The 26424-nt window shown below is 41.9% G+C and overlaps 1 protein-coding gene across 1 annotated transcript; it reads right to left on the bottom strand.

The window, feature by feature from the left end:
- Window positions 1-1785: 1785 nt before the first annotated feature.
- On the bottom strand, window positions 1786-26019 carry LOC123000563 (zinc finger protein 345-like). The gene is made up of 4 exons (XM_057314003.1): window positions 25283-26019; window positions 20769-20895; window positions 20186-20281; window positions 1786-6845 (listed from the first exon to the last, which is right to left on the bottom strand). The coding sequence occupies exons 1-4, from the start codon at window positions 25406-25408 to the stop codon at window positions 4717-4719; spliced, it is 2478 nt and encodes an 825-aa protein (XP_057169986.1). The 5' UTR covers window positions 25409-26019; the 3' UTR covers window positions 1786-4716.
- Window positions 26020-26424: the final 405 nt, after the last annotated feature.

Below are 26424 nucleotides of genomic sequence, written 5' to 3'. Positions count from 1 at the left end.
TGTATTGTTAATTATATCAAGTATACACTGTATATATACACCACATTCTCTGCTCATCTGACAATGGACAAGGAATTTTCCATTCTTTTGGCTATTATGCATAAAGTTGCATGTTTATTTTTCACCTATTTCTGAATTTTCTAGATTTGTACCTCTGACTTCTAGTTTCATGAAATAGCGGTTGGGGGGCACCTGGGTGGCACAGCGGTTGGGTGTCTGCCTTCAACTCAGGGCGTGATCCCGGTGTTATGGGATCGAGCCCCACATCAGGCTCCTCCGCTGAGACTGCTTCTTCCTCTCCCACTCCCCCTGCTTGTGTTCCCTCTCTCGCTGGCTGTCTCTATCTCTGTCAAATAAATAAATAAAATCTTAAAAAAAAAAAAAAAGAAATAGTGGTTGGAAAAGATGCTTGGTAGGATTTTGATAATAAATTTATTAAGACTTGTTTTGTGGCCCAACATATACACTAGACCGGAGAATGCTCCATGTGCATGTGAGAACGTGTTTTCTGATACTGTTGGATGCACGTGCAGTCTGTCTGCTTCCTATTATTGTCGTCTCACGTCCCCGTACTGATTGTATCTGGATAACCTGGCCACTATTGAAGGCACAGTACTGAAGTCCCTCTCTAATGAACTGCTGTCTCTTCCTCTGTTCTTGTCTGTTAATAGTTGCTTTACGTGTTAAGTGCTTCTAAGTTGGGTGCATGAATAATTACAAAAGTTATATCCGTTTCTCAAACCGACCCCTTTATTTTGTATTATTTATTCTTTTAGGAAAAACAGGTTCTATTTATTTGAAAAATGTAAAAGATTACTATAGATCAAACAAAATTAGTTTTTAAAAGCAATGGAATATTACTCAGCTATCAAAAAGAACGATTTCTCAACATTTGCTGCAACATGGATGGCACTGGAGGAGATAATGCTGAGTGAAATAAGTCAAGCAGAGAAAGACAATTATCATATGGTTTCTCTCATCTATGGAACATAAGAACTGGGAAGATCGGTAGGAGAAGAAAGGGATAAATAAAGGGGGGGGTAATCAGAAGGGGGAATGAAGCCTGGGAGATTATGGACTCTGAGAAACAAACTGAGGCCTTCAGAGAGGGGGTGGGGGAATGGGATAGGCTGGCGATGGGTAGTAAGGAGGGCACGTATTACATGGTGCACTGGGTGTTATTTGCAACTAATGAATCATGGAACTTTGCATCGAAAACCAGGGATGTACTGTACAGTGACTAACATAATAAAAAAATATTATTATAAAAAAAAAGCAAGTGACTCCTATGTATCCAAATTGTAAACAACACAGCAATCCAATGCACAAGACTGTTTTTGTTTTTTTTTTCTGAGAGCGGAAAGCAATCACGAGAAATGTCACTACAGACTACATGAATATAGAATCCTACAGCTTTAATATAATGCAAATCATAAGCACATGTGTTACCTACATTTCTCCAACTTTAAAGGATTGAATGTTTTATATTTACTAAATGCATATATACTGTATACAACTGGTAGTCACCTGTAAGTTACGCTAAAAATTGTGAACTAACTAGAATGTACGGGGTTCCTATGGGAAGATGTACATTTCAGAAAAAACCCAGGTTGAACTAAATCCACTGTCACAACTATGGCCAAGGTGACCCAGACAAAGCCTATCACTTGCAGCCGTATATAAAGAAATACTGCCCAGAAATGATATCAGAAATCTTCCCGATATCCCGGATGAGCCCCCCCCACCAAAAAAAAAAAAGAAAAAAAGAAATCTTCCCGAAGGGCATTTTAGTAACCTCCCTGAAAGTACAATCATTTATTTTGGGACTTTAAATAGCAGATAACAATGTAAATTCAATAACATGTGAAAAACATAGGCAACGTTTAATAGCAAGAGGTTAGAAAACGGAATACTGTGGAAAAGATGTAGTAGCCTCAGCTACTTTTGATAAATTACTGGCTACTTGTTACAGGAAATTGCCAAGATTTTCACTGCAATCGTATTTTCCCACATACATCAAAATCTGAAAGCAATAGGTCTTTCTCACATTGTTCTTCAGAGGTTTTTTCCCCCCCAACCCTCAAAACACAGAAAAAGGTTTTTGAAAATCCACTACTTGTTTAGGGGACTCCTAAGATATCCATGTTCACAAAACTTACACAAGCTACAATTGGGGTACGTGGATCAACACCACCACCATTTCTGGGAAAAGGTATTGGTTTTGAAAGAGGGAAGTACTACACAAGTTACATCTTCATACTATTCCTGGCCTTCCGAAACCAAAATGGGGGAAATCCTATTTGACATCTGCCAAACACCATGAAAATAAAAACACGGCACAAAGTCAGCCCTTTATTTTAAATGACCTTTGCTGTGTTTTACTACTCTCTCTGGCTTAATGTTAATTTTGACAGACGTAAGCATAGCTAACCTGCACCCTTTTCTATTCCCTTTGCAGACAATATCTTTTTCCACACCTGCACGTTCAGTCTGACTGTGTTCTTAAAGCTGAAGTGAGGGCGCCTGGGTGGCTCAGTCGATTCAGTGTCTGTCTTCGGCTCAGGTCATGATCCAGGAGTCCCCGGATCGAGTCCAACATCAGGCACCTCGCTCATCAGGGAGTCTGCTTCTCCCTCTGACCCTGCCCCCTCTCGGGCTCTCTCAAGAAAAAAAAAATTTTTTTAAACCTGAAGTGAGTCTCTTGACTCTGTTGGGTCTTGTATTTCTTTCCATTCAGGCAATCTGTATCTTTGGATTGGAGAATTTAGTCCCTTCGTATTTAAAGCAAGTATCAACACAAGTATAGAGTTAATGTTGTCATTCTTTTCATTGTCTTCTGGCTGTTTAGAATTATTTGACCCTTTCTTATTCATTGGCTATCTTTGTGACTTGATGGTTTTCTTAAAGGATATACTTAGACTATTTTCGCCCTCTCTATTCTGTATTTATTACTACATTTTTATTTTGTGAGTACCATAAGGTTTAAAGAAGACATCTTATAGGAGTCTATTTTAACTTCTTTCCAGCTTAGTTTTGCATAGTAAAACACTTTAACAACTCCGGTGATTCTTATAAAAATGCCGATGTACAACCGTATCTTATTTTATAGAAGAGTTAGCTATTCTCTGATATCTATGAGGATTTCTTCATTTCAACCACATCAGTTTGTACTTTCCAACAATTAGTATTATAGAGATGTATCATCAGTTTACTGGAGTGCTGTCTCTTTTCCCTTAAAGAGCAATTAGTAAAACATTTAATAAGTCATAAATTTTTTTCATTTTAAAAAATGGAGAATGATGTTCTGAGCACAGACTTCATGATGACCTATATCAATGCTAGAACCACAAACAGAATATCCATTTCGATTTTTTCATATATTTTACGTTCTATTGTCCTTCATCTTCCACGGAAAATAGATATTCATGGATGCCACCTAAGGAAAAAGGGCATCTCTTATCTTTGACACAACAACAATACCCACAGAGTTTCACACACCCACTAGGAATAAATGAATTTTCTGAAGACTTGTGAGAGTAGAAACACACCGATATCCACAAGTCACAAATCTCATATAGAGTCAATGGAAACACACACACACTAAAATTCCACCCATGCAAAAATCCCTCCATCTTTTAAAGCAGAATACATATACGTTATCTAACTGACTAACCTGGTATGATTACTTCTGATGTCATCTCTAAAGTGACTGATGTACTTGTTTCTATTGTGAATTCTGTGACATATATTTGACATTTGATGTTCAATTCAATACATTTCTACATAATTCTATCTTCAAGTTACTTTTCTTCTCTGAACTCTCTGATGATGATTTCTAAACTGTAAGACAACATCGTTCCTCATTCATTGTGTTTTTACATCTTGAACCAAGACTGCATTTTTGGACACCAAATAAGGATTGTATTCCACTTAAACGCTTGGCCACTTTCTTGACATGTTACGGTTTTGCTCCTGTATGATTAAGGATGAGTTTGAGCAAGTTATGACTTCCACCTAGAAGTCTGCCACATTCTTTCATTTGTAGTATTCTTCCTCAGTATGAACTCTATGATGTTGATGTGGAGTTAGGGATCAACAATCCTTCCAAATTCTCTCACAGTCTTCAAATTTGTAAGACTAGCCTCACGATGAATTCTGTGATGTACAGTAAGACATGGTTTTTGCTTAAAAGCCGTGCCACATTCTGTACATTGGTAAGGTTTCTCTCCAATATGAATTCTGTGATGTTGAGTAAGGCCTGATTTTTGGATAAGCCTTGCGACATTCCTTACATTTCTAAGGTTTCTTTCCAATATGAATTCTGTGGTGTTGAGTAAGGTGTGAACGCTGATTAAAGGACTTGCCACATTCTTTACATTTGTAAGGTTTCTCCCCAGTATGAATTTGGTAATGGCGAGTAAGGTCTGAGCATGAACTAAAGGCGTTGCCACATTCTTTACATTTGAAAGTTTTCTCCCTGGTATGAATTCTGTGATGTTCAGTAAGGCTTGATGGATGGGTAAAGGCTTTGCCACATTCTTTAGATTTGTAAGGTTTCTCTCCAGTATGAATTCTGTGATGTTGCCTCATGCTTGATTTAAGGACAAAGGCCTTGCCACATTCCTTGCATTTGTAAATTTTTTATCCAGTATGAATTTTGTGACGTTCAGTAAGGACTGATTTAACCCCAAACACCTTGCCACATTCTTTACATTTCTAAGGTTTCTCTACAGTATGAATTTTCTCATGCCTGTTAAGGTTTGATTTATGGTTAAAGGCCTTGGCGCATTCTTTACATTTGTAAGGTGTCTCTCCAGTATGAATTCTGTGATGCCCAGTAAGGCTTCCTAGATTGTTGAAAGCTTTGCCACATTCTTTACATTTGTAAGGTTTCTCTCCAGTATGAATTTTCTCATGCCTGGTAAGGTTTGATTTCTTCTTAAAGGCCTTGCCACATTCTTTACATTTGTTAGGTCTCTCTCCAGTATGAATTCTGTGATGCCTGGTAAGGCTTGATGGATCGGTAAAGGCTTTGCCACAGTCTGTACATTTGTAAGGTTTCTCTCCCATATGAATTCTGTGATGCTGTCTAAAGTCTGATTTAACCTTACACACCTTGCCACATTTTTTACATGTGTAAGGTTTCTCTCCAGTATGAATTTTCTCATGCCTGGTAAGGTTTGATTTCTTCTTAAAGGCCTTGCCACATTCTTTACATTTGTAAGGTGTCTCTCCAGTATGAATTCTGTGATGCCCAGTAAGGCCTGATGGATCGGTAAAGGGTTTGCCACAGTCTGTATATTTGTAAGGTTTCTCTCCAGTATGAACTCTGTGATGCCCAGTAAGGCCTGATGGATCGATAAAGGGTTTGCCACAGTCTGTACATTTGTAAGGTTTCTCTCCAGTATGAATTCTCTCATGCCTGTTAAGGTTTGATTTCTTCTTAAAGGCCTTGCCGCATTCTTTACATTTGTAAGGTTTCTCTCCAGTATGAACTCTCTCATGCCTGCTAAGGTTTGATTTCTTCTTAAAGGCCTTACCACATTCTTTACATTTGTAAGGTTTCTCTCCAGTATGAACTTTGTGATGTCCAGTAAGGCCTGATGGATCAGTAAAGGCTTTGCCACAGTCTGTACATTTGTAAGGTTTCTCTCCAGTATGAATTCTGTGATGCACAGTAAGGTGTGATTTCTGGATAAAGGCTTTGCCACATTCTTTACATTTGTAAGGTGTCTCGCCAGTATGAATTCTCTCATGCCTGTTAAGGTTTGATTTCTTCTTAAAGGCCTTGCCACATTCTTTACATTTGTAAGGTTTCTCTCCAGTATGAACTCTGTGATGCCCAGTAAGGCCTGATGGATCGATAAAGGCTTTGCCACAGTCTGTATCTTTGTAAGGTTTCTCTCCAGTATGAACTCTGTGATGCCCAGTAAGGTGTGATTTCTGGATAAAGGCTTTGCCACATTCCTTACATTTGTAAGGTTTCTCTCCACTACAGACTGTCTTATGTATACGTATTCTTGATGACTCACTAGACATGTTCCCAGGCTTATGATATCTGTATGGGTTTTGTCCCACATGAATTCTCTGACGATCACCCACACTGGAGGACTGATTAAAATCTCTTTCACATTCGTTACCTTCATGAGGATTCTCTCTTATATGCATAGTGTTATATATAAGGTTGGACCTTTGATCAAAGATGTCCCCACATTTAATACGTTCAAAATGGTTCTCTAGAAAATGAGTCCTCAGATGTTTCTTAACATTTGAGTCTTGATGAAGTTTTTTCTCACATTCACTGCCTTGAGCAATTCTGTCTCCACTGAAAATGCACCAGTCATTTTGTAGGGTAGAGTCCTCGGTGAAGGACTTCTCAAGTGGACCCCACTTAGCGGTTGTTTCTTCATTTTTAAACCTCTGTAGTGTAGAAATATTTGACTGAGAGGTCAATGCAATCCTATTTTCAACACTGTTCAAATCATTATTTTCAGCATGGACTAGGTAACTTTCCAGATTTTCCACATTCTCTTTCCATGTATCTGTCCGTTCGAAGAGTTGATTGGAGCTCCTGCTTACAGAAACACCCTGCTTTGCAGAAAGAGTGGACTTAAAACGGAAGGTTTTACAAACTGTTTTATATCCCTCGCCATCTTGGGCAGTGAGAGTCTTATTATGGGCGGCAGTCTCAATTTGGACATATCCTTTACGATCATGATCCCAGTCTATCATTAAGTGTAACTTGTCAAGGACGCAATGTTTATATCGACCCACTGACACATTTTGAAATGAAGCTTCTTTGCAGGGCTCTGGCAGGAAGCTCAGGGCGCCATGTGAAGATACCGCTGAAAGATATTGAATAATAGAAAAGTCAAGTCATTCCACTTCCTACTTTCAGATAAATACACTGATGACATCTAACAACCAACCATAAAATCAATCAGAGAGCGTCAGCAAGACAGCTGAGAAGGAATCATCCAGACTTTATTCCTCCACGGACACATAAACTTGCACACAACACCCGGGCCACATAGCTAAGAGATAATTCTGTAGTACTGTCATGGTGTAACACAAATCCCTCTCCTCTCCCTCCAATAATCAGGAAAAGTACCATTATGAGTGAAAATCAAAGAAAGGAAGGTTTTTTTTTTTTCTAAGATTTTATTTATTTATGTGACAGAGAGACAGCCAGCGAGAGAGGGAACATAGTAGGGGAGTGGGAGAGGAAGAAGCAGACTCCCAGCGGAGGAGCCCAACGTGGGGCTCGATCCCGGAACGCCGGGACCACACCCTGAGCCGAAGGCAGACGCTTAATGACTGCGCTACCCAGGCGCCCCAGAAAGGAAGTTTTTAAAGACTTATTTGAGAGAGAGAGAGCGAGAGTATGAGCGAGAGGAGGCCCAAAGGAGAGGGGCAAGCACGTTCTCATCTGAGCAGGGAGCAGACACAGGATTCAGTCCCACAAACCTGAGATTGTGACCTGAGCAGAAGTCAAAGGCTTAACTGACTGAGCCATTGCGGCCAGTGGAAGAAAGAAAATTTACACATAAAACAGAAATGAACAAAACAGAATTCAGCAAAAATAGGAAAATATCAACAATAGGCAGATTTGGTTTTCAGAAAAAAACAAAAATCAAAATTGACAGACTTATAAATAAATCAAGTAAGAATGAAAGAGGAGACCAAATAAAATCGGAAGGCATGAAAGCAGACACAGTATCACTGATATCATAGAAATAAAAATAATTATGAGGTAGGGGCGCCTGGGTAGCGCAGTGGTTAAGCAACTGCCTTCGGCTCAGGGCGTGATCCCGGCGTTCCGGGTTCGAGCCCCACATCAGGCTCCTCCACCAAGAGCCTGCTTCTTCCTCTCCCACTCCCCCTGCTTGTGTTCCCTCTTTTGCTGGCTGTCTCTCTCTGTCAAATAAATAAAATAAAAAAAAAATTATGAGGCAACAATACATAATTATAGGCAAAGAAACAGATACCAAAAAATATCAAAAACATATAACCAACCAGGACTCCAACGTGAAGAAATATTTTTATTTTTATTTTATTTTTTTATAATAATTTTTTATTATGTTATATTAGTCACCATATCCTTAGTTTTGATAATGTTCCCTGATTCATTATTTCCGTATAACACCCAGTGCACCATGCAATATGGGCCCTCACCAGCCTATCCCAATCCCCCACCCTCCTCCCCTCTAAAGCCCTCAGTTTGTTTCCCAGAGTCCACAGTCTCTCATGGTTCATTCCCCCTTCTGTTTACCCCCCTTTAATCTTCCCTTCCTTCTCCTACCGATTTTCCTATTTCTTATATTCCCGAAATGAGTGAAACCATATGATAATTGTCTTTCCCTTCTTGACTTATTTCACTTAGCATTATCTCCTCCAGTTCCATCCATGTTGCTGCAAATGTGTAATCGTTCTTTTTGATGGCTGAGTAATATTCCATTGTATATACGGACCACATCTTCTTTATCCACTCGTCTGTCGAAGGCATCTCGGCTCCTTTCACAATTTGGCGATTGTGGACAATGCTGCTTTGAACAGTGGGGTAGATATGACCCTTCTCTTCACTACATCTGTATTTTTGGGGTAAGTACCGAGTAGTGCAATTGCTGAATCATAGGGTAGCTCAATTTTTAACTTTTTAAGGGACCTCCACACTGTTTTCCAAAGTGGCTATACGAACGTGCATTCCCACCAACAGTGTAAGAGGGATCCCCTTTCTCCACATCCTCTCCAACAATTGTTGTTTCCTGCCTTGTCAATTTTTACCATTCTAACTGGTGTAAGGTGGTATCTCAATGTGGTTTTAATTTGAATTTCCCTGAGAAAAATCACAGAGGAGAACATAGGCTGCAACCTCTTTGATATTGGCCACAGCAACTTTTTTCATGACACATCTCCAAAGGCAAGAGAAACAAAAGAAAAAATGAACTTGTGGGACTCATCAAGATAAAAAGCTTCTGCACAGCCAAGGAAACAGTCAAAAAAACTAAGAGGCAGCCCACGGAATGGGAGAAGTTATTTGCAAATGATGCTACAGATAAAAGACTAGTATCCAAGATCTACAAAGAACTTCTCAAACTCAATACATGGGAAACAAATAATCAAATCAAAAAAAGGGAAAGAAGATATGTACACTTTCCCAGTGAAGACATACAAATGGCTAACAGACACATGACAAAATGTTCAAAATCATTAGCCATCAGGGAAATTCGAATCAAAACCACATTGAGAAGAAATATTTTTACAAATCCTCCAATAATCTACAACTCTTTAGTAGATTGAAAAGTAATTTTTAAAAAGGCCCAACAAAGAAAACTCCCGGGCCAGAGGACTTCGCTGCATAATTCATACAAATATACAATGAGAAATTACTTCACATCTCCTCACACATTTCCAAGGAGTAAAGCGAAGGGAGCTGCTGAGAACACTGTCTGTGACACCAGCACTACCAGGTTACCGAAGCCAAAGCAGAGCTGCTACAAGGAAAGGCTGCAAGCTACCACCTGTGAGGAAGATTCCAGCAAAGTCGACAGTAAAGTACAGCCAACTGAATCAGAAGCACACTCCAGCATTTTACAACATAAACAAGTGAGGATTCTTCCGGGAATTCAAGGGTATTTGAACATAGGGAATACTATCAATTTGAGCCTGCATGTTAACAGAATGAGTGTCAAAAATGACACCATCAGGAGCAGCTGGGTGGCTCAGTTGCTTAAGGGTCTCACTCTTGATTTCAGCTCAGGTCATGATCTGGTGGTCAAGGGATGGAGCCCACGTTGGGCTCCATGCTCAGTGGGGAATCTGAGATTCTCTCTCTCCCGCTGTCCCTCCCTCTCTTTGGGAGCTCTCTCTCTTTGTCTCTATAAAGGAAATAAATCCATGTTTTTACAAATAGCACGACTGAGGCGCCTGGGTGGCTCAGTCAGTGAAGCGTCTGCCTTCGGGATCATGACCTGAGCCAAGGGCAGACACATCACTGGCTGAGCCGCCCAGATGCCCCTCTACTGTTTTTTCATAACATGACACCACAGGGAAATAGAAAAAGAACAAATTTAGCTGAAAATCACTAGGAGGAAATACCAAAGAGAAAGCAGGAACAAACAGACACCGAAATAAACAGTAATATTGAAAGCAATGCCCAGTTCTACAAAAAAAACAAACAAAACTTGCAATGCTTTAATGACACTGCCTAAAAAGAAAATGAGAGAAGACTCAAAAACCAAAATGAGAAATGGAAAAAAAAATGATACAATACATAACTACAGAAATATATACTATGATAACAGATTACTATAAGCGGTTATATACTAACAATTTAGGTAAATTAGGGAACAAAAGATAATTCCTAAGAAGCAGAAATAACCAAGTTTGAAATATGAACCTCGTACTGTGAAATAGCAAGTCTTCGTAGACCAATTACAAAATAAAAGTTGAAATTGGAATAAAGATCCCCCCACTACAGAAAAGTCCAAGACTATATGACTTCATTGGTCAATTCGAACAAATACATTAAAAAAAAAAAAGACAAACTTTAGAAATAGCAGAATAGAGGGGGCACAATCAAAATCATTCTATGAGGCCAGCTTTGTACCAGGTTAAAAATGACACGAACAAAAATGTCTACTTTGTCTGATAGAAGTATTGTTACTCGGTTTTCCTTTGACATCCATTTTCATCCCCTCCCTTCCAATCTGCAGGTGTCTTTCATTTGAAAATTAGTCTTCTGTAGGGCTGTCGTGGCAGCCTATTCAGTCTATTCAGCATCTAACTCACTCAGGTCATGATCTTGGGATCCTAAGAGTGAGCCCTGGATCAGGCTCCCCACGTAGCGTGGAGTCAGCTTCTCCCTCTCATTCAGACCCTCACTCTGGATACGCTCTCTGCTTCTCTCTCAAACAAATAAACTTTTAAAAAATAAAATAAAAATGAGGCTTTTGTATACAGCATATAGATGGGTGTGTTTTTTTTAATCTATTCAGATACCTTATGAGTCTTGATTGAATGAAAATGTACTATACACTCTGAAATAATTATTCAGACATACGTGTTTATTGCCATTTTAGTTCTTGTTTTGTCACTGTTTCTGGAGATTTTCTCTGCTGCCTTCTTGTCGGTATCACTTCTGCTGTCTCACCTGCACTCAAGATTCTGCTTTAACATTTCTTGCAGGGCTGGTTCCTTGGTCAAGCTAATTCCACCCCTCCACAGGGAATTTCAGCAGCCACTCTTCTGAGCCACCTTTTCCTTTCCCTCGTCCTGCCGCCATCAAACATATTCTCGGAAACAGCTCCCTCGTTGACAAGCAGTGCAGGGACAATCTGCTTGTGGCTGCAAGGCTAGATTTCTTAGTTTGGACTCCAGTCAAACCACAGCCTTCAAAAATATCCAGTGTTCCCTCTACCTTACTTGTTCCCACTGTTTCATGGTACAGGCGCTCTTCTGTGTTTAACTCAGGCTGCCTCCTAAAATCTGACTTTGCCTAATAGGAGCACGTACATAAAAATCTGATGCACTTACCAGTATTCCTCAAAGAAATGCCTTATAAAGAGAAGACATAATGAGCCATGTGGCCATTATCACATACATGTTAAAGGTGAGACAGGAGAGAGAGCCCACTGCAGGGGAAACATCTTAAGAAGCTCTCACAGAAATGACTCTTCTTCACGTGTCTTCTGGACTCTCAGCCTGTGACGACTCCAGCATTCACTTCTGAATCCTGGGTTCCTCCTGGGAACTCTCACCTCTCTCCCATGTCCTCTCCTTTCTCTAGCACTGTGTTACAGATAAATTCACTTTGCAAAGTTTATATCCTACCATGAACACATAGGATTCCCTTGATGTGTAGAGTTGGTTGGCTTTCGTTTACATGCAACGTCGTAAAAAGTAGTTTAAGTGATACATGTTTAGGCATATCTGTATCTAGTTCTCTTTCTTTTCTATTAAACTACAACTGACATTCAATGTTACATTAGTTCAGGTGTACCACACAGTCATTTGACAACTCTCTAGGTTCTCCTATGCTCACCCCAAGTGTAGCTACCAGTTGTCACCCTAGGACACGATCACAACACCACTGACCATCTTTGCTATGCTGTACCCATTATCCCCATGACATATTAATTCCCTAACTGGAAGGCTGTACTTCCCATTCCCCTTTACCCACATTGCCCATCCTCTGTCCCATTCCACTCTGGAAAACAGCAGCTGGTTGATTGTATTTATGGGTCTATTTTGCTTTGTGGTTGTTCTTCCCTGCCATTTGAGACAATGGGAAGAGACCTAGAAAAGGTATTATGCTAAGTGAGAGAAGTTGGACAGAGAAGACATACCATATGATGTCACTTTTAAGTACAATCTAAAAAACAAAACAATGAACAAACCAAAGCACAAAATGGCCCATAAACACCTATTTTGTTTTGACTAAGGTCCATGGATAGTCTCAAGAAGGCCAAAAATTCCAAGATTCCACACATTCTATAATGTCACAAGTTGGCCTGTAACAACCTTGCAATGCTGCTTGGAGACAGAGGACTCCCCGGTCACAGTCCGAAGGACCTCGTGGCTCATGACACAACAAACACCATGAGCTTCTTCGTCACACTGATGTCACGTGCCCGCTGCGCAGCCCAAATCCTACACGTAGATGCCGCACATGCGGACAGTCTGTATCACAGCTTTGTGACCCTGTGCGAACGAAACCCAGTGTCTTAAAGGATCGTCTAGCCTATCTACCTGAACTCTGCCACGGAAGGAGAGATCTCTACTTCCCTATATGATAAAACAATCATGCTCTATCCATGGGCACTATCACTATATTCCAAAGCGTTGTTATACACAAACTTCAATGGAAAGACAAGAAGAAAAATGCTCAACGCCTCCATCCATAAGACAAGGAGAAACAGAAGCCCACAGAGAATCATCTTCCAACAATATCCATCACTCAGGTTGACGCTGGTTCGTTCCTCCCTCATTTTCCCATGTGTACAACACCTTGTCAAATACTCCTTAATCTGACCCAAGATCTGGGAGAAAATCTATTCACTTTACATCATGAAACACTGTTAAAGATTATGATCTGCAGGATGCAATACAGTAGAATCCCATGAGCTGTAACATTCTCTTGTCAAGATCCCCATAGCTCTTGTATTTGAACAGGTAAAAAAAATCCCAATACCCATGAGAGTCTTCCTTCAATTTCTGCTGTGAGCTTTCTAAAGGAGAGGTGAGGAAACAACTTTGCAAAAGCATACAGTTTACATGCATCTGAAAAGATGAGAGGATTTTACATTTCTTCCCGGGAACAGTAAGCCCTGCATGTAGTCGAATCACGGCACATTATAGTAAAAGGGCTGAGGATTGGGAAACACATAAGAATTGGCGCAGGGTGTTCAGGAAGTATCAATGGGGAATAGTAACAACAGCCATGTAGACATAAAAGATGCAGGAGGTTGAGTCAAATGAAACCGAAGTGCCTCAATGACAAAAGCACTTTGGGTGGCTCTGAACTTAGGTGAAGACCTGGAGGAAATGTTGATCTTATGAATAGACTTGACCTACTGTTGTGCCTCTACGAGATGCAAATGAAGGAACGGCGGGTGTACATCAAGAGCTCACAACATGATTTCAAGTTGTAACGATGATGCTGGAGAGAGCAAATGTATAATTTTCCTCTGACATCCACAATACTATGCCTAATAGGATTCCCTTCAGGATGTTCTGCTGCTCATTCGGCACTGACATACAGAGGAAAATGAGAAACTCGTGCACGTGGAAGCTTTGACTTGATCTCCTTCCAAGCAGAGTACATATGGCTAATCTTAATGGTCTAGAAGACACCCAAGACCCCCACTGCACTACAATGGACATACTCCTGGCCAGTCCCTAAAGATACCAAGGAAGCTGACATCCAAAATCATGACAGAAATCTCGTCACCCAAAAGCCATCACTCTTGGTGGGACTCCACTGGAGAAGATGACCAGTGGGTTGACCATACTCATGTTTGGCAGTAAAATCTGTAAAACTTAACCTAAGCCCAGGGAAGTAAAGGGAGAGAGATCATGGTAAAAACAGCCATCAGTTTGCCAAGATTCCAGCTACACTCAATGATAACTACATTATCGCTACTGCCAAGCCCTGAGAAGGCATTCTGCTGTGGGAACATGGGCATCATCATTCACTGAGCAGCTGGATGGCTCAGTCGGTAGTCCATGCGACTCCTGAGCTCAAAGTTTTAAGGTTAAACCCCATGTTGATTACAGAGATTACTTAAAAATAGAATCTTAAACAAGAGAAAACCTCAGTCACTACACAAACCAAAGAAGACGTTGTTTAATGCATTTCTGAGCAAAACTGAAAGTGAATTAATGATGTTATTAGAAAAACAGAAAAGAGTGTATTTCTGTGGTCTTGGTATAAGAGACTATTTCTAAAAATGGTAAAAACCACAAACCATGGGATGTCTGGGTGGCTCAGTCGGTGAAGTGTCTACCTTCAGCTCAGGTCATGATACTAGGGGCTGGGATCGAGTCCCGAACGGGGATCCTCGCTCTTCGGGGAGCCTGCTTCTCCCTCTGCATGCTGCTGCCCCTGCTTCCCCCCACCGACAAATAAAATATTTTTTAAAAAAGAATGTATCCATTTATTTAGAGAAGGAGCATGTGAGAGCATAGCAGGGGAGGGCCAGACGGAGAAGGAGACAGAGAAGCCCCAGCGGACTCCACGGAGCCCGAGCCCACTCTGGGGCTCCATCCCCAGACCCTGAGATCCTGACCTGAGTCGAAATGAAGACATGGATGCTTCACTGACTAAGTCACCACGCACAGCTCTCTATCTTACATTAATGTAGATAATGATTCCCTGAAGACTTACTCCACCCTGACTTCTATCACTCCTCTACGTCAACCACAAACGGCATCTCCATGTGCACTTTCCTCACACACCGTACACCACAGCTTTGCCACGTTTTTGACATTTGTAGGATTTCTATCATTGTACACTCTCTGATGTTTAGGAAGCTGTAGTTCTGCTTAAAGATTTGCCACATGTTTTTCTTTTATTTACATTTGTCAGCCTTCTCACCACTATGTACTACCTTCTGTTGATACGTTTTGAGTGGTAGTCAAAGGCTTTGCCACATTGTTTACATGTGTAAGATTTGTTTCCCATATGAAATCTCTGTCGTTGACCAAGTTCTGAAGTTAGTTCAGATGTTTGCCAGAGTTACTACATTCAGAAGTCTTCTCTCCAGTGAGGACACAATGAGGTACGCTAAGATTGGAGCTTCCATCAAAGACATTCCCACATGTATTACTGTTACACTAGTTCTCTGGAAACTGAGTTCACTGAGGCTTCTTAAGATTTGACCCTTGATTCATGTTTTTCCAACATTCATTCCATTGATATGTTCTGTCTCCATTACAAACACCTCAGTAATTCTGGAAGCTAGAAAGGCCTTTAGTGAGGACTCCCAGTGCACAACACGTAACAAGAAAATTGCTCCACATTACGCATACCTATTGAACAGTGACTTTTCCATGAAGACCCCCCACCATGTTCATCAAAATCAGAGACATTGGAAAAGGACAGATGATGTGTTCGTTGAAGAATAATGAACATTCTACAAGACTTCTCAAATCAATCCCATTTAGAATTTTTATCTTCCTTTTTCCATGCCTCACTTTCACAGATGTTCCTGTGCATGACTCATCCAAACTTATGTTTGAAGTGGTTCCAATGATTATCTTCACCATGGACTAGGGTTTTTTCTAGAATTTACAAACGCCCATTCAAAGAAGATGTATGTATACAAATAGATTTGGGTCCTTGGGTTCAAAGACATCGTTCTGAACATATAACTGACTTAGGTGAGGTTCAAACTCTATGCCCCACAGAATGTTTTACCCTTGATCTCTTCTGGTAGGAGGGAGTTCATTACATGTAACTGTCCCACTTTGCTTTGATTCGTCATAACACCCTTCCTGCCCTTCCCTCCCCCATCACATTACCAGGCATTCATAAGTATAGATACTCAGGGCTCAGGGCTAGAGCTTCCATATGTTCCCATATCACAATATTCTTTGCCTCTCTTTGCTAACAGGCCTAGAGTATTACGGAAACAAACAACTAAGAGATACAAAATTAGTTATCCCACTCACTATGCTCACACGCATATACATTAAAGTGCTAACATGCCCCATTAATACCTACCCTAGGGCATCAGCAAAGGAGGAATTCGAAGCACTTGGCCTTTGCTCTTCCATGGAGACAAAAATGGACCGATTTACCTTTTAGAGTGCTCCAGAAGCCAGCTGGGAGAACCCAACACACCCAGCAAGTACCAATGCAGAAGAGCCACATCAAAGAGACAAGGGAAGGCTTTGATGCTTGCCCACGGCAGCTGCTCACCCTCCCTGACACTCCATGGCCACACTGTGAGAAAACTCCTACATGTGAGTGACCTGTGTGTTCAATGATCTGACCTCTCTGCAGCTGCCTGAGGAACGGAAGGCACTTCTGTCATGCACAACATGGAAAAAAGAGGGAAGGAGCGCGCCCTCTGGAAGCACGGTGGTAGGTGCTCAGACCAAACGGACTATTTGTTCAGACACAGAGAGATAATAGAGCTGAAGGGAAACAGAGGAAGGTATCACGGGCTGTAAAGTAACTGCACTTTCGTAACCTGGGAAATTACAAGAATCTTGACACGACAAATACCCAGAATATGTGTGACACGCACCATAATTACTATGATCTGTGTGCTTTTCTGCAGAGCAAGTCCAGAAACCTGGGCCCAGAGGCTCTTTTTCTTTTTTAATCCTGAAATGTCAACAAAAGATCACAAGGCTACAAAAGATATAGAAAAATGTGTTCCAACCACAAGAACAAATTAAATATCACAAAGGGACCCTCAAATATGAAGAACTCTGCATTGCATGACAAAGGTGTAAGCATCATAAAGCTGTGCATGGAGACAGGAGGAGACAACAGATAGGGAACTAGATGGTACCAGCAAACTGGGCACGACCAAAATGTAACCCAAAGAGACAAAGTATATAAACCAACCACCCAGGAATTGGGAGCTGAAGAATACAATCACTGAACTTAAAAACACACCAATGGGTCACCCACAGACTTTATCAAGCAGAAGAAAGAATCAGACAAGCTAAAAACCCCTTGTTTTAAACTGTCTACTAAGAAGACCAAGGAAAAATGCGGGAACAGACACAGTCTGGGGACTCAGGGGACACCTTAAGTGGACCGATATGTACATTAAGGGGACCCCATGAGGGGAGTGAAAGGGGGCAGAGAGTTGACACGAAGAACTAAAGGCTTCTACTTTACATATATGTGCCAAAGAGAGACCCATTCAACAAAATCTCAGGAATTCACAGTAGGATCAATGTCAAGACATGAACACAGTGACTCATTATAAATAACCTATCAACAATCAGAGGTGAGGGCACCCGGGTGGCTCAGTCGGTTTGGTGTCCCCTTTGGCTCATGTCATAATCCCAGGAGCCTGGGATCAAGCCCCACATAGCGCTCCCTGCTCACCACTCCCCCTGCTTGTGTATCTGATTGCACTCTCACTCTCTCTCTCCATCATATAAAGAAATAAAACCTTAAAAAAAAATCACACATGAAAAGAGAATTTTGAAAAAGCCTGACAAGAGCAACTCCTCTTCTGCAGAAGAGCCCCTGTAAGATGATTACTGCAGTTCTCAGCAGACCCTACAGGAAGAAGGGAATGGGATCGTGTATTCGAGTACAGAAAGATTCAACAGTCTGCACCAAGAGTCATCTACCTGGCATAATCTACCTGTTTTCCACGAAGGGAAAATGAGGACTATGCCTAGTAAAAGACCCTTCAATTTACTAGTAAACCTGTCCTACAAGAAATGTGAAAGGAAGTCTTTCTGGTTGGAAACGAAGGATTCTAAAGGGTAACTGGAACCACAGGACAACATAAAACTCCTGCTCATGTCAGTACGTACCCAATTCTAGAAACCTGCAGTGCTGTAATGAGGTAGCACAATCACTTGTATTTCTGCTACAGAATTGTCTTAAACAGAAGCGTAAAATGCACAAATCTGCATAATAAATAAACTACACCACATAAAAGATAGAACTTGTGATAGTGGTAACATCCAACAGGTTCAGGGATGGAGAGGATGAAGGAGAAAAGTTGCCTATAAAATTGACGACAGCAGTTGAAAATGGTTTCTTATACCTGTAAGATGTTTTAAGGAATCTCTAAGGCAACCAGAATGAAAATACAGACAGAAGACAGAAAAGTGAATAACAATGGTGTCAAACCATATCATGCATAGAACAGCAGAATTAAGATAAAATATAGGACCTACACAATATACAGATGTACAAAAATCGTAAAATTGCGTTCAATTCACCAAAAGTGCTTCTCATGCCAAGAGAATATAAATTCAACAATAAATGTTGGAATTATTGTGAGTATTATAACAACTCTCCTAGATATGCTAGAACATTCACCACCACCAGAAATACACAAGACGAGTTACACACTCTGTAGGGGTGATATTTCATAGACACATACATAATGTTCCTGGGAAAGGACACAAACCTGATTCACATTTGAGTCACACATTGTTCAAAAGTGTACAGGGCTGAAAACTGTCATCATATCACAAAATACATCGGTAAAGAAAAAAAAAAAGGCCACAATTAACTAACATTGAGGAAAGTCTCATACAAAAAGAAGCCCGTTATTAAGGAATTCCAAAATGAGAACAAGCCAAAATTGAACTGAAAAAATGCCACATAATGCAATATACGAATTATTGAAAAGAAAACCTTCAATACAGGTAGAATTTTAAACCTGTGTATCCATGAAAAACAGGCATTGTCTATTTTGGCATAAGTTCACTGACAGTAAAACTGTAAGGATTATTCATTACAATCAACCATGAAAAGCTGTAATGAAAAATATTATGAATAAGGACATAAGTGACATCAAAAAATGTATTGTTACTCATATATTCCTCCTCTTACACAGAATTCAAGGGTATAACCCATTCCTTAAAACAAAGCAGAGAAGCAAAAACCTTCCCTCTCTAAATAAACACCGTCACAGTTATAAAATATGCTGACAATCATTTTATAAGAAAGAAATACAGGGGAGTAAATCCAGATACATTCCTGAGAAACTAGTAAAAAAACCTTATGATTAATTTTTCGTGAAGTAAAATTCCAACAGCAATGGGACATTTTTGTCACTAGGGCAATTTTACCATCTACATCACTTCTTACACAGCACATGCCCGGGTCGCATCAGAACTTTTGATCTAAGAAATAAGAGCTGAGCCTCAGAGCAAACTTATGACAACGTCACAGGAACTTCTTACTATATGAGACAAAATTAGTAAATGATGCACTTATTAAGAAGCCAAGAAATGAGACTTTACTACAGGCTGCCGGTTACAAATGAGGTAAATCCCGCATAACATTACTGTATGTAGGAAATCTAGGGACATACAGAGACATTACCTTATTTCACCACCGAGGAATGGAACGCATGGAGGGGAAATGTCGTCTTCTTGTTAATACAAAGGAAAATGAACATACGGAGTAAAATAAAGGATTGTATTTTCTCCTGTTAGGGAAGTGCTCTGTTGCCTGATGACATTACTGAGTCTCCATTGTGTACAATTAAGACTGAAGCCTCCAGAAAACTAGAAAGCATGAACCAGAAACACGTGATGTCTGCCTTCAGTGTTGCGGGGATTCCTGAGCCAATCCCCAGTATGCCCCACACAACTCTGCACACTTTCTCCCAGGAGGCAAAGTGGAACTTAGAAGAGGCTTAGCGCAGAGGCCCTCAGGAATACAGAGATTTCTCAAAAGCCCTCAAAGCAATGGAAAAGCTCTCTGATTATGGAGGCCCTCCCACACCCTGGAACCCTCACTGTGGCTGTGAGGGACCATCACTGGAGCTGAAGCAGAAGCCTTCGAGAATATGAAAGCATGACAATACTGTGAAAAGATGTCCCTCTGTGACAGACGGAACAATACACGTGGGCTTCTCCAACTAATTTTCATGCCAGCAGAGCTACTGGAACCACATTTCAAGGTCTGTCTTCCTTCTCCTCCTTGGACGTCCCTCAGTCATCAGCTTCATTCATTCCCACCTACCTGGATCAAAGACTACTGTCTTGTTCCTCTTCTCATCCCACAGCTCCTTCCTCTGCTCCAAAAAGGAGACCAAATCAGGCTTGGACACAATGAGACCTGTTTAATAAAGAAACAGAATATAAGTATGGCTGTGGATTCTTGCAAGCCACTACTGGGCTCAGTAGGGAAGAGAGGACATTGTAGAATTCTAGAAGATGATTTCCCCAACACTGTTCACCAACAGCCCCTGTAGAACATACAGGAGTTTCAAACACTCACTTCCTAACTTGCACTTACAAGTTCTACCGAGACAATAAGGCGGCGTAAAAATTGGAGTTTAAACGCAGGCAGTAGCGCTCCACACCACGCCAGGTTCAGAACTACCGCTATTCCACAGAAATGATGTGACCCTAAGGAAGCAGAAGCTAAAGCTGAAAAGGAAACATCAGGAAGATTTTTGTCTCCATCTACAAATCCTTACTTTTCTTCCTTAGTGCAGTGACCTGAGTTCCACGTGCAAAGAGGAATCATCCAAGAGACAGTCTTGAAAGGAAGAACGAAACCCCGAGTGTGGACTGGGAAATCTGGAAGGAGTCATCCTCACCCAAGAACAGGAGGTGTCCATAGTTCTCCAGCACCACGTCCGAGTAGAGTTCCCGCTGCGTGTGGCTCAGGCATTGCCACTCCTCCTGGGAGAATTCTATGGCCACGTCCCCGAATGTCAGCAGTCCCTGCAAGACATACCACCGTCACCAAGTGGCCATCGACAGAGTTCACAGTGGTCCCTAAGATCAAGAGGGAGTTAGTGTCACCAGCTAGACCCCAACATCTGACCTACACTGCTTACCACTGTACCCCCCAAATTAGATCCCACATTTTACTTCAGTTCTTCTGTCCACCTTATCCTTTACTTCAGCCAAAACACCCGTGGGCAGAGAATCCTGCGGGGAAAATAGAAACTATCCAATGAAATGTAATGACCGCCCAGCGGAAGTGCTTGGGCTAACCCAGTTTGAGGCAGAGGGACCCGGATGTATCCCATGGAGTGATCTAGTTACCTTTACCTCAATATAAAGCTAGTATTCTCCATCCCTGGAGAAGCAGAAACCTCATGTACCGAATGTGCAAAGGGATCAGGTTTGAACTCAGGTTATGATCCTAGAGTTCACTGAAAAGGACACACAGGTCCATAAAGAGAAGACTCTACACCAGTGTTCATAGCAGGTGTCAAACGTGAGAACAATGATAGAAACAAAAAGTTATCCCCACAAAACCAGTTTATCTATTTACATTTCATGCACCCATCCACACATGTAGGAAGTAGTTATACACACGTGAAAAGTGATAGAGTAGAAAGTTCTCATGATCAGTAATTCAAGAACAATTTTCAATGACTTCACTCTTATAAATCACCTTGTGGATGATGATGTTTCTTTTATTCACACTATCAACACAAACACAGAGAATGATACACATAAAACAGCTATTATTTAGGAGTCTGCCATGATGAAGGATAGAGGCAGAAAAATGTTCACCTTTAACTCAGAAGGCTGACCTACAGACGGCATAGCTCTGCTAAGAGTCAAATACATGCTACTTGTTATCTTACGTTCTCTTAACTGCCTGTACATTTCACCGATATTAACATCGAATGGAGAGATAGCATCGGACAGATGGGGCAAAAGTAACAAGCACAAATTCAAAGAAACCTTTCTGATCTTATACTCGGTGCACCTACCCTCCCCCTTGAACACTAAGCATGAAACCACCCGCTTCATGCAGCCAACGTGCAGCTCTTTCTGCCCACAGCTCCTGTCCGCGAGCTACTCAATAAACCTACTCTCGGGCACCGTAACACATCTCAAGAATTCGTTCCTTACCATCATGCTCAAGGATCCCACAACACAGCATTTCATTGATGCTTTTTGTCAATCATTATCTGTGATATAATTCAGGGTTTAAGACACTCAAACATGTTAATTAGAGAATTCTTGTTTTCTTCATCTGAAAATTCACTGAAGGAAATAGGGCTTCTGGATGATGCAATGGCTCAGGTGTCCAACTCTTGGTTGGTTCAGGTCATGGTCTCAGGGTCCAGGGATCCACTCAGCACAGAGTCTGCATGAACTTCTCTCCCTCCCCCTCTGGCTCTACGGGATCACCTCTCCTCCTCTCACACACACTAGTTCTCTCACTCACTACAATAAATAAATACAGTACTCTTCTTTTTTTTAAATGAAGAGAATGTCTACCACTTGAGTGTGGAATAAAGTAAAAACTCACAGGATGGCGGTATGACTGACAGATCCCCCAGGCCCAGGAGACAATACTACCAACTACACGAAGGTGAGAGTCTTCATTTGTGCAGTGGAAACTGATGTAGGGGTATTAGGGGAAATGGTCAAGAAAGTATTTCTGAAGACATTTTTCATGAAAGAAATCCGTTCTCATTAAACCTCAGGGACAGGACCCGTTGGCAGAAGAGCTGCAGTGTGACTGTGAGAAGGTACTGACTATAAACTCTTCATGTAGGGGTAGAGATAACAGAAGTCTCTGAGGGGATTTTCCTATGTTCAAGAGGATCCTGGAGGTCTGGCTATGGTCAAGCTAAGGTTGCTTTTGCCTCCAGCAAAGCATTAACACTAAGGCACTTGGGAATTCCTTGAGGAAACTCAATCTTTCCATGTGCCAAGTATCTATCTGTGGGCTGCAAGTTGCAAGGACATTTCCTTCTTCTCTACATTTCTTTTGCTTTGTTCTCCTGATCAGAAACTACAAGCAGGGGCGCCTGGATGGCAAAGTGGTTAAGCGTCTGCCTTCGGCTCAGGGCGTGATCCCGGCGTTATGGGATCGAGCCCCACATCAGGCTCCTCCGCTATGAACCTGCTTCTTCCTCTCCCACTCCCCCTGCTTGTGTTCCCTCTCTCGCTGGCTGTCTCTATCTCTGTCAAATAAATAAATAAAATCTTTAAAAAAAAAAAAAAGAAAGAAAGAAAAAAAAGAAACTACAAGCAAAGAGAAACTCAATGGAAAGAAGCTTCCAGGTGAAATGGGATGGTTTCTGCACATCACCCAGTATATCTGTCCAAGACCCTTAGGAAATAAGAAGGACGTTTGAGCCTTACAGGGGGAGCTATCTGGCAGAGACTCAAGCCATTAAAAGAAGTTAATATCAGCTGCAATGGAACGTTGATCATCGGCCCCTAGGCACATTGAAGGACCTGTTGCTTGGTGTTGAATAAGGGACAGGTGGGGCTAGGGAGGGGTGGACAGCTACGGGGCTAAGCGACCAGGCTCACCAAAAATCCCAGGAAAGAGGGACATAAAGAAAACAAGAGCCAAGGGAATGTGATGAGACCACCTCGTTTGTTTTAAACACCAGAGATGACATATTCAAAGGAGAAGTAATCATGCTGCTATCAGCGGTGACCTCAAGGAGATTGAAGGCCCCTGGTCAATTTTCTACAAAAGACCAACCATAAAGGCGTTAGGTAGCAACCATTCGGGACCCCGCTCACTCTAGAAAGCTTGCTTTCTGTTCTCACCTTCACGTGATAAACTATCACTTTCCCCTTTTGTGCCTGATACTCATTCTGCTACACCACACAAGAACCCGGCACCACGTGTTCCTTCTAGAGGCCTCCTTTCAGGCAAACTGGCTAGAGTACTGGAATGGGGGAGGGGCCGGTGACTCTCTGCCTGAATGCAGACAGGCTCAGGAGCGACCCACCCCCAAAGAGCCATAGGTCCTAACTCACCAATGGGCTACTTACAACCAGATACGGTTCCCAAAAAGGGAAGATTCCATCTGTTCCCAGACTGCCTCATCTTCCCCTTTAAAACCAGGCCCCACCCACTACCTCCTGGCACTAGGCCTCTCTGGTGTCCTCCCCACCCCCGCTCCCTTGCTGTGCATTCAGTGAGCTTCTGGCTCCTTTGTTCTGCCTCAGCTGAATTCTCTCACTTCCCCTGGCAGTGGCCCATGCCTGCTCATCACCCAAAATCCCCATCTGCTCAAGAGACACCCCATTTAGGGACCACATTCTTGTACCCCTAAACAGTAAACCAGCATATCAATTATATTATGAGAATACAGTCGATTTATACAAACTTCAATCACATATACTTTCCTGGTCTGGTAACACCTAGTCTATTTTAGATACATTCTATAGGATATGAACCCCCTCTTTTTTCAGAGAATATTCCAAGTGATTCTGGATATCGTATCATATTCACTGTTTATCTGTGTATTTTCTTTTTTTTTTTTTAAGATTTTATTTATTTATTTATTCAACAGAGATAGAGACAGCCAGCGAGAGAGGGAACACAAGCAGGGGGAGTGGGAGAGGAAGAAGCAGGCTCCTAGTGGAGGAGCCTGATGTGGGGCTCGATCCCACAACGCCGGGATCACGCCCTGAGCTGAAGGCAGACGCCTAACCGCTGTGCCACCCAGGCGCCCCAATCTGTGCATTTTCTTATTCCTGGTCTACACGGAGCTGATAGGCACCTAGATGGGGCCTAAATAAGACCATTTTCCATCACTGATATCCCAGGACCAGACCCCTTCAGCAATAGGAATCTTTAACTCAACACCTTCCCAAGCATCTGTCACCAAGGGACTATTTGCAATACTGGCAGGCAGGTCTTTCATTCAAAGTGAAAACCGTTGATGACCTACTCTAAGCCAGGTTGGAGAGAAGGGATAGAAGGCTCTGGTTCGGGGCACCTGGGTGGTGCAGTCATTAAGCTTTTGCCTTCGGCTCAGGGCGTGATCCTGGTGTACTGGGATCGAGACCCATATCAGGCTCCTTAACTGGCAGCCTGCTTCCTCCTCTCCCACTCCCCTGCTTGTCTTCCCTCTCTCGCTGCCTGTCTCTCTCTGTCAAATAAATAAATAAAACCTTAGGAAAAAAAAAAAAAAAAAGAAGCCTCTGACTCATAGGGGTAAATGGTTCTAAAGACCAAATTTGAGTATCATGTCTGAAAAGGTTTGAACACTGGGTGTAAACATAGAGCAGAAACATCAGAACTAGAAAAAAAATCAATATTAATTTCTAAATGTAAGGAATTTCTCGAGAAAAAGACGACATGGCCTCGGAACTTGCACGCCAGGCTTACCTGAGAACTGGCCATTTCTTCTTCACCAAATCCTCTAGACTTCTGGCTCAGAAGGATCCCAGGAGAAATCACAGCTGCACCAGGAGAAAATGCCTTTAAAGCCCCCAACAGGGCGTCTCCACCCATTAAAGTCTTGCCTGCAGGCAGGACTTTCAAATGCACAAAAAGGCCCACTTTCCTGCCCTTTGTGTCAGGAGCTATTCAGAAACAATGAATTCTTCCTTGGAGACTAATCTTGGAGTTTTTCCTTCTCTGGTTCACGGGGCCTCCCCCACCACAGAAACACACAACTTCTGCTAGACCAGAAAGGAGAAAGGTGTCCTGCATGAACCTGATGCTTCCAGATTCCTGTGGCAGCTCCCTTGTTTCCTCTCCTTGAGCAAGCCTGCCCTCTGGTTAAGCCTGTTTAACCCTGGCTTCACCTAGAATCGCCTGGAGCATTTAATGAAAACATCACAGTTGTTTCCCCCCTCACCAATAGACAGAATCTGGGGTGGGGGGCACGGGATTTGATCCCTTCTTGAACCTACTGGGAAGCATTTGGGGAGGTGACCAGGCAAAAAGCACTAATCGGGGCTGTGGTTGTTATTCCGATTTAATCCTCACCTTGGGGATCACTAGTTCTGGAGATTTACACTTTCACCCTCTTTCTGCTACAGGGAGGGAGCCACCCTTACAAATGGAGCTTTCCCTTAGAGATGCAAATGTCTGCTACAAAAATAGCCAGGTTTCAGAGCTCTTTCTTGGTCTGCTGTTTCTTCTTCTTCTCCTCCTTCTCTGCCTTCTCCACCTCCTCCTCCTCCCCCCCTCCTTTTTCTTCTTCTTCTTCTTTTTAAAGATTTATTTATTTGAGAGAGAGTGAGAGAGCAGAGACAGGAAGAGTAGCAGAGGGAGAGGGAGAAGCAGACTCCCCACTGAGCATGGAACCCACCATGGGGTTTGATCCCAGGACCATGACTGAGTCAAAGACAAGCGCTTAACTGACTGACACATCAAAGCACCCCTGACTGCTCTTTCTCTAAAATACCAGACGAAAAGGATCCTTATGCTAATGAGACATATGTTGGGGTGACAACATGTGCTCCATCAGTAGGTAAATGGTTACTTTCATAACTAACTGCCACAGACTTTTCCAAAGGGAA

Source organism: Ursus arctos, unplaced genomic scaffold (genome assembly GCF_023065955.2).
Source record: "Ursus arctos isolate Adak ecotype North America unplaced genomic scaffold, UrsArc2.0 scaffold_19, whole genome shotgun sequence".
Classification (NCBI taxonomy): domain Eukaryota; kingdom Metazoa; phylum Chordata; class Mammalia; order Carnivora; family Ursidae; genus Ursus; species Ursus arctos.
The sequence above is the reverse complement of the archived record's forward strand: the minus strand, read 5'-3'. Positions and strand labels throughout refer to the sequence as shown.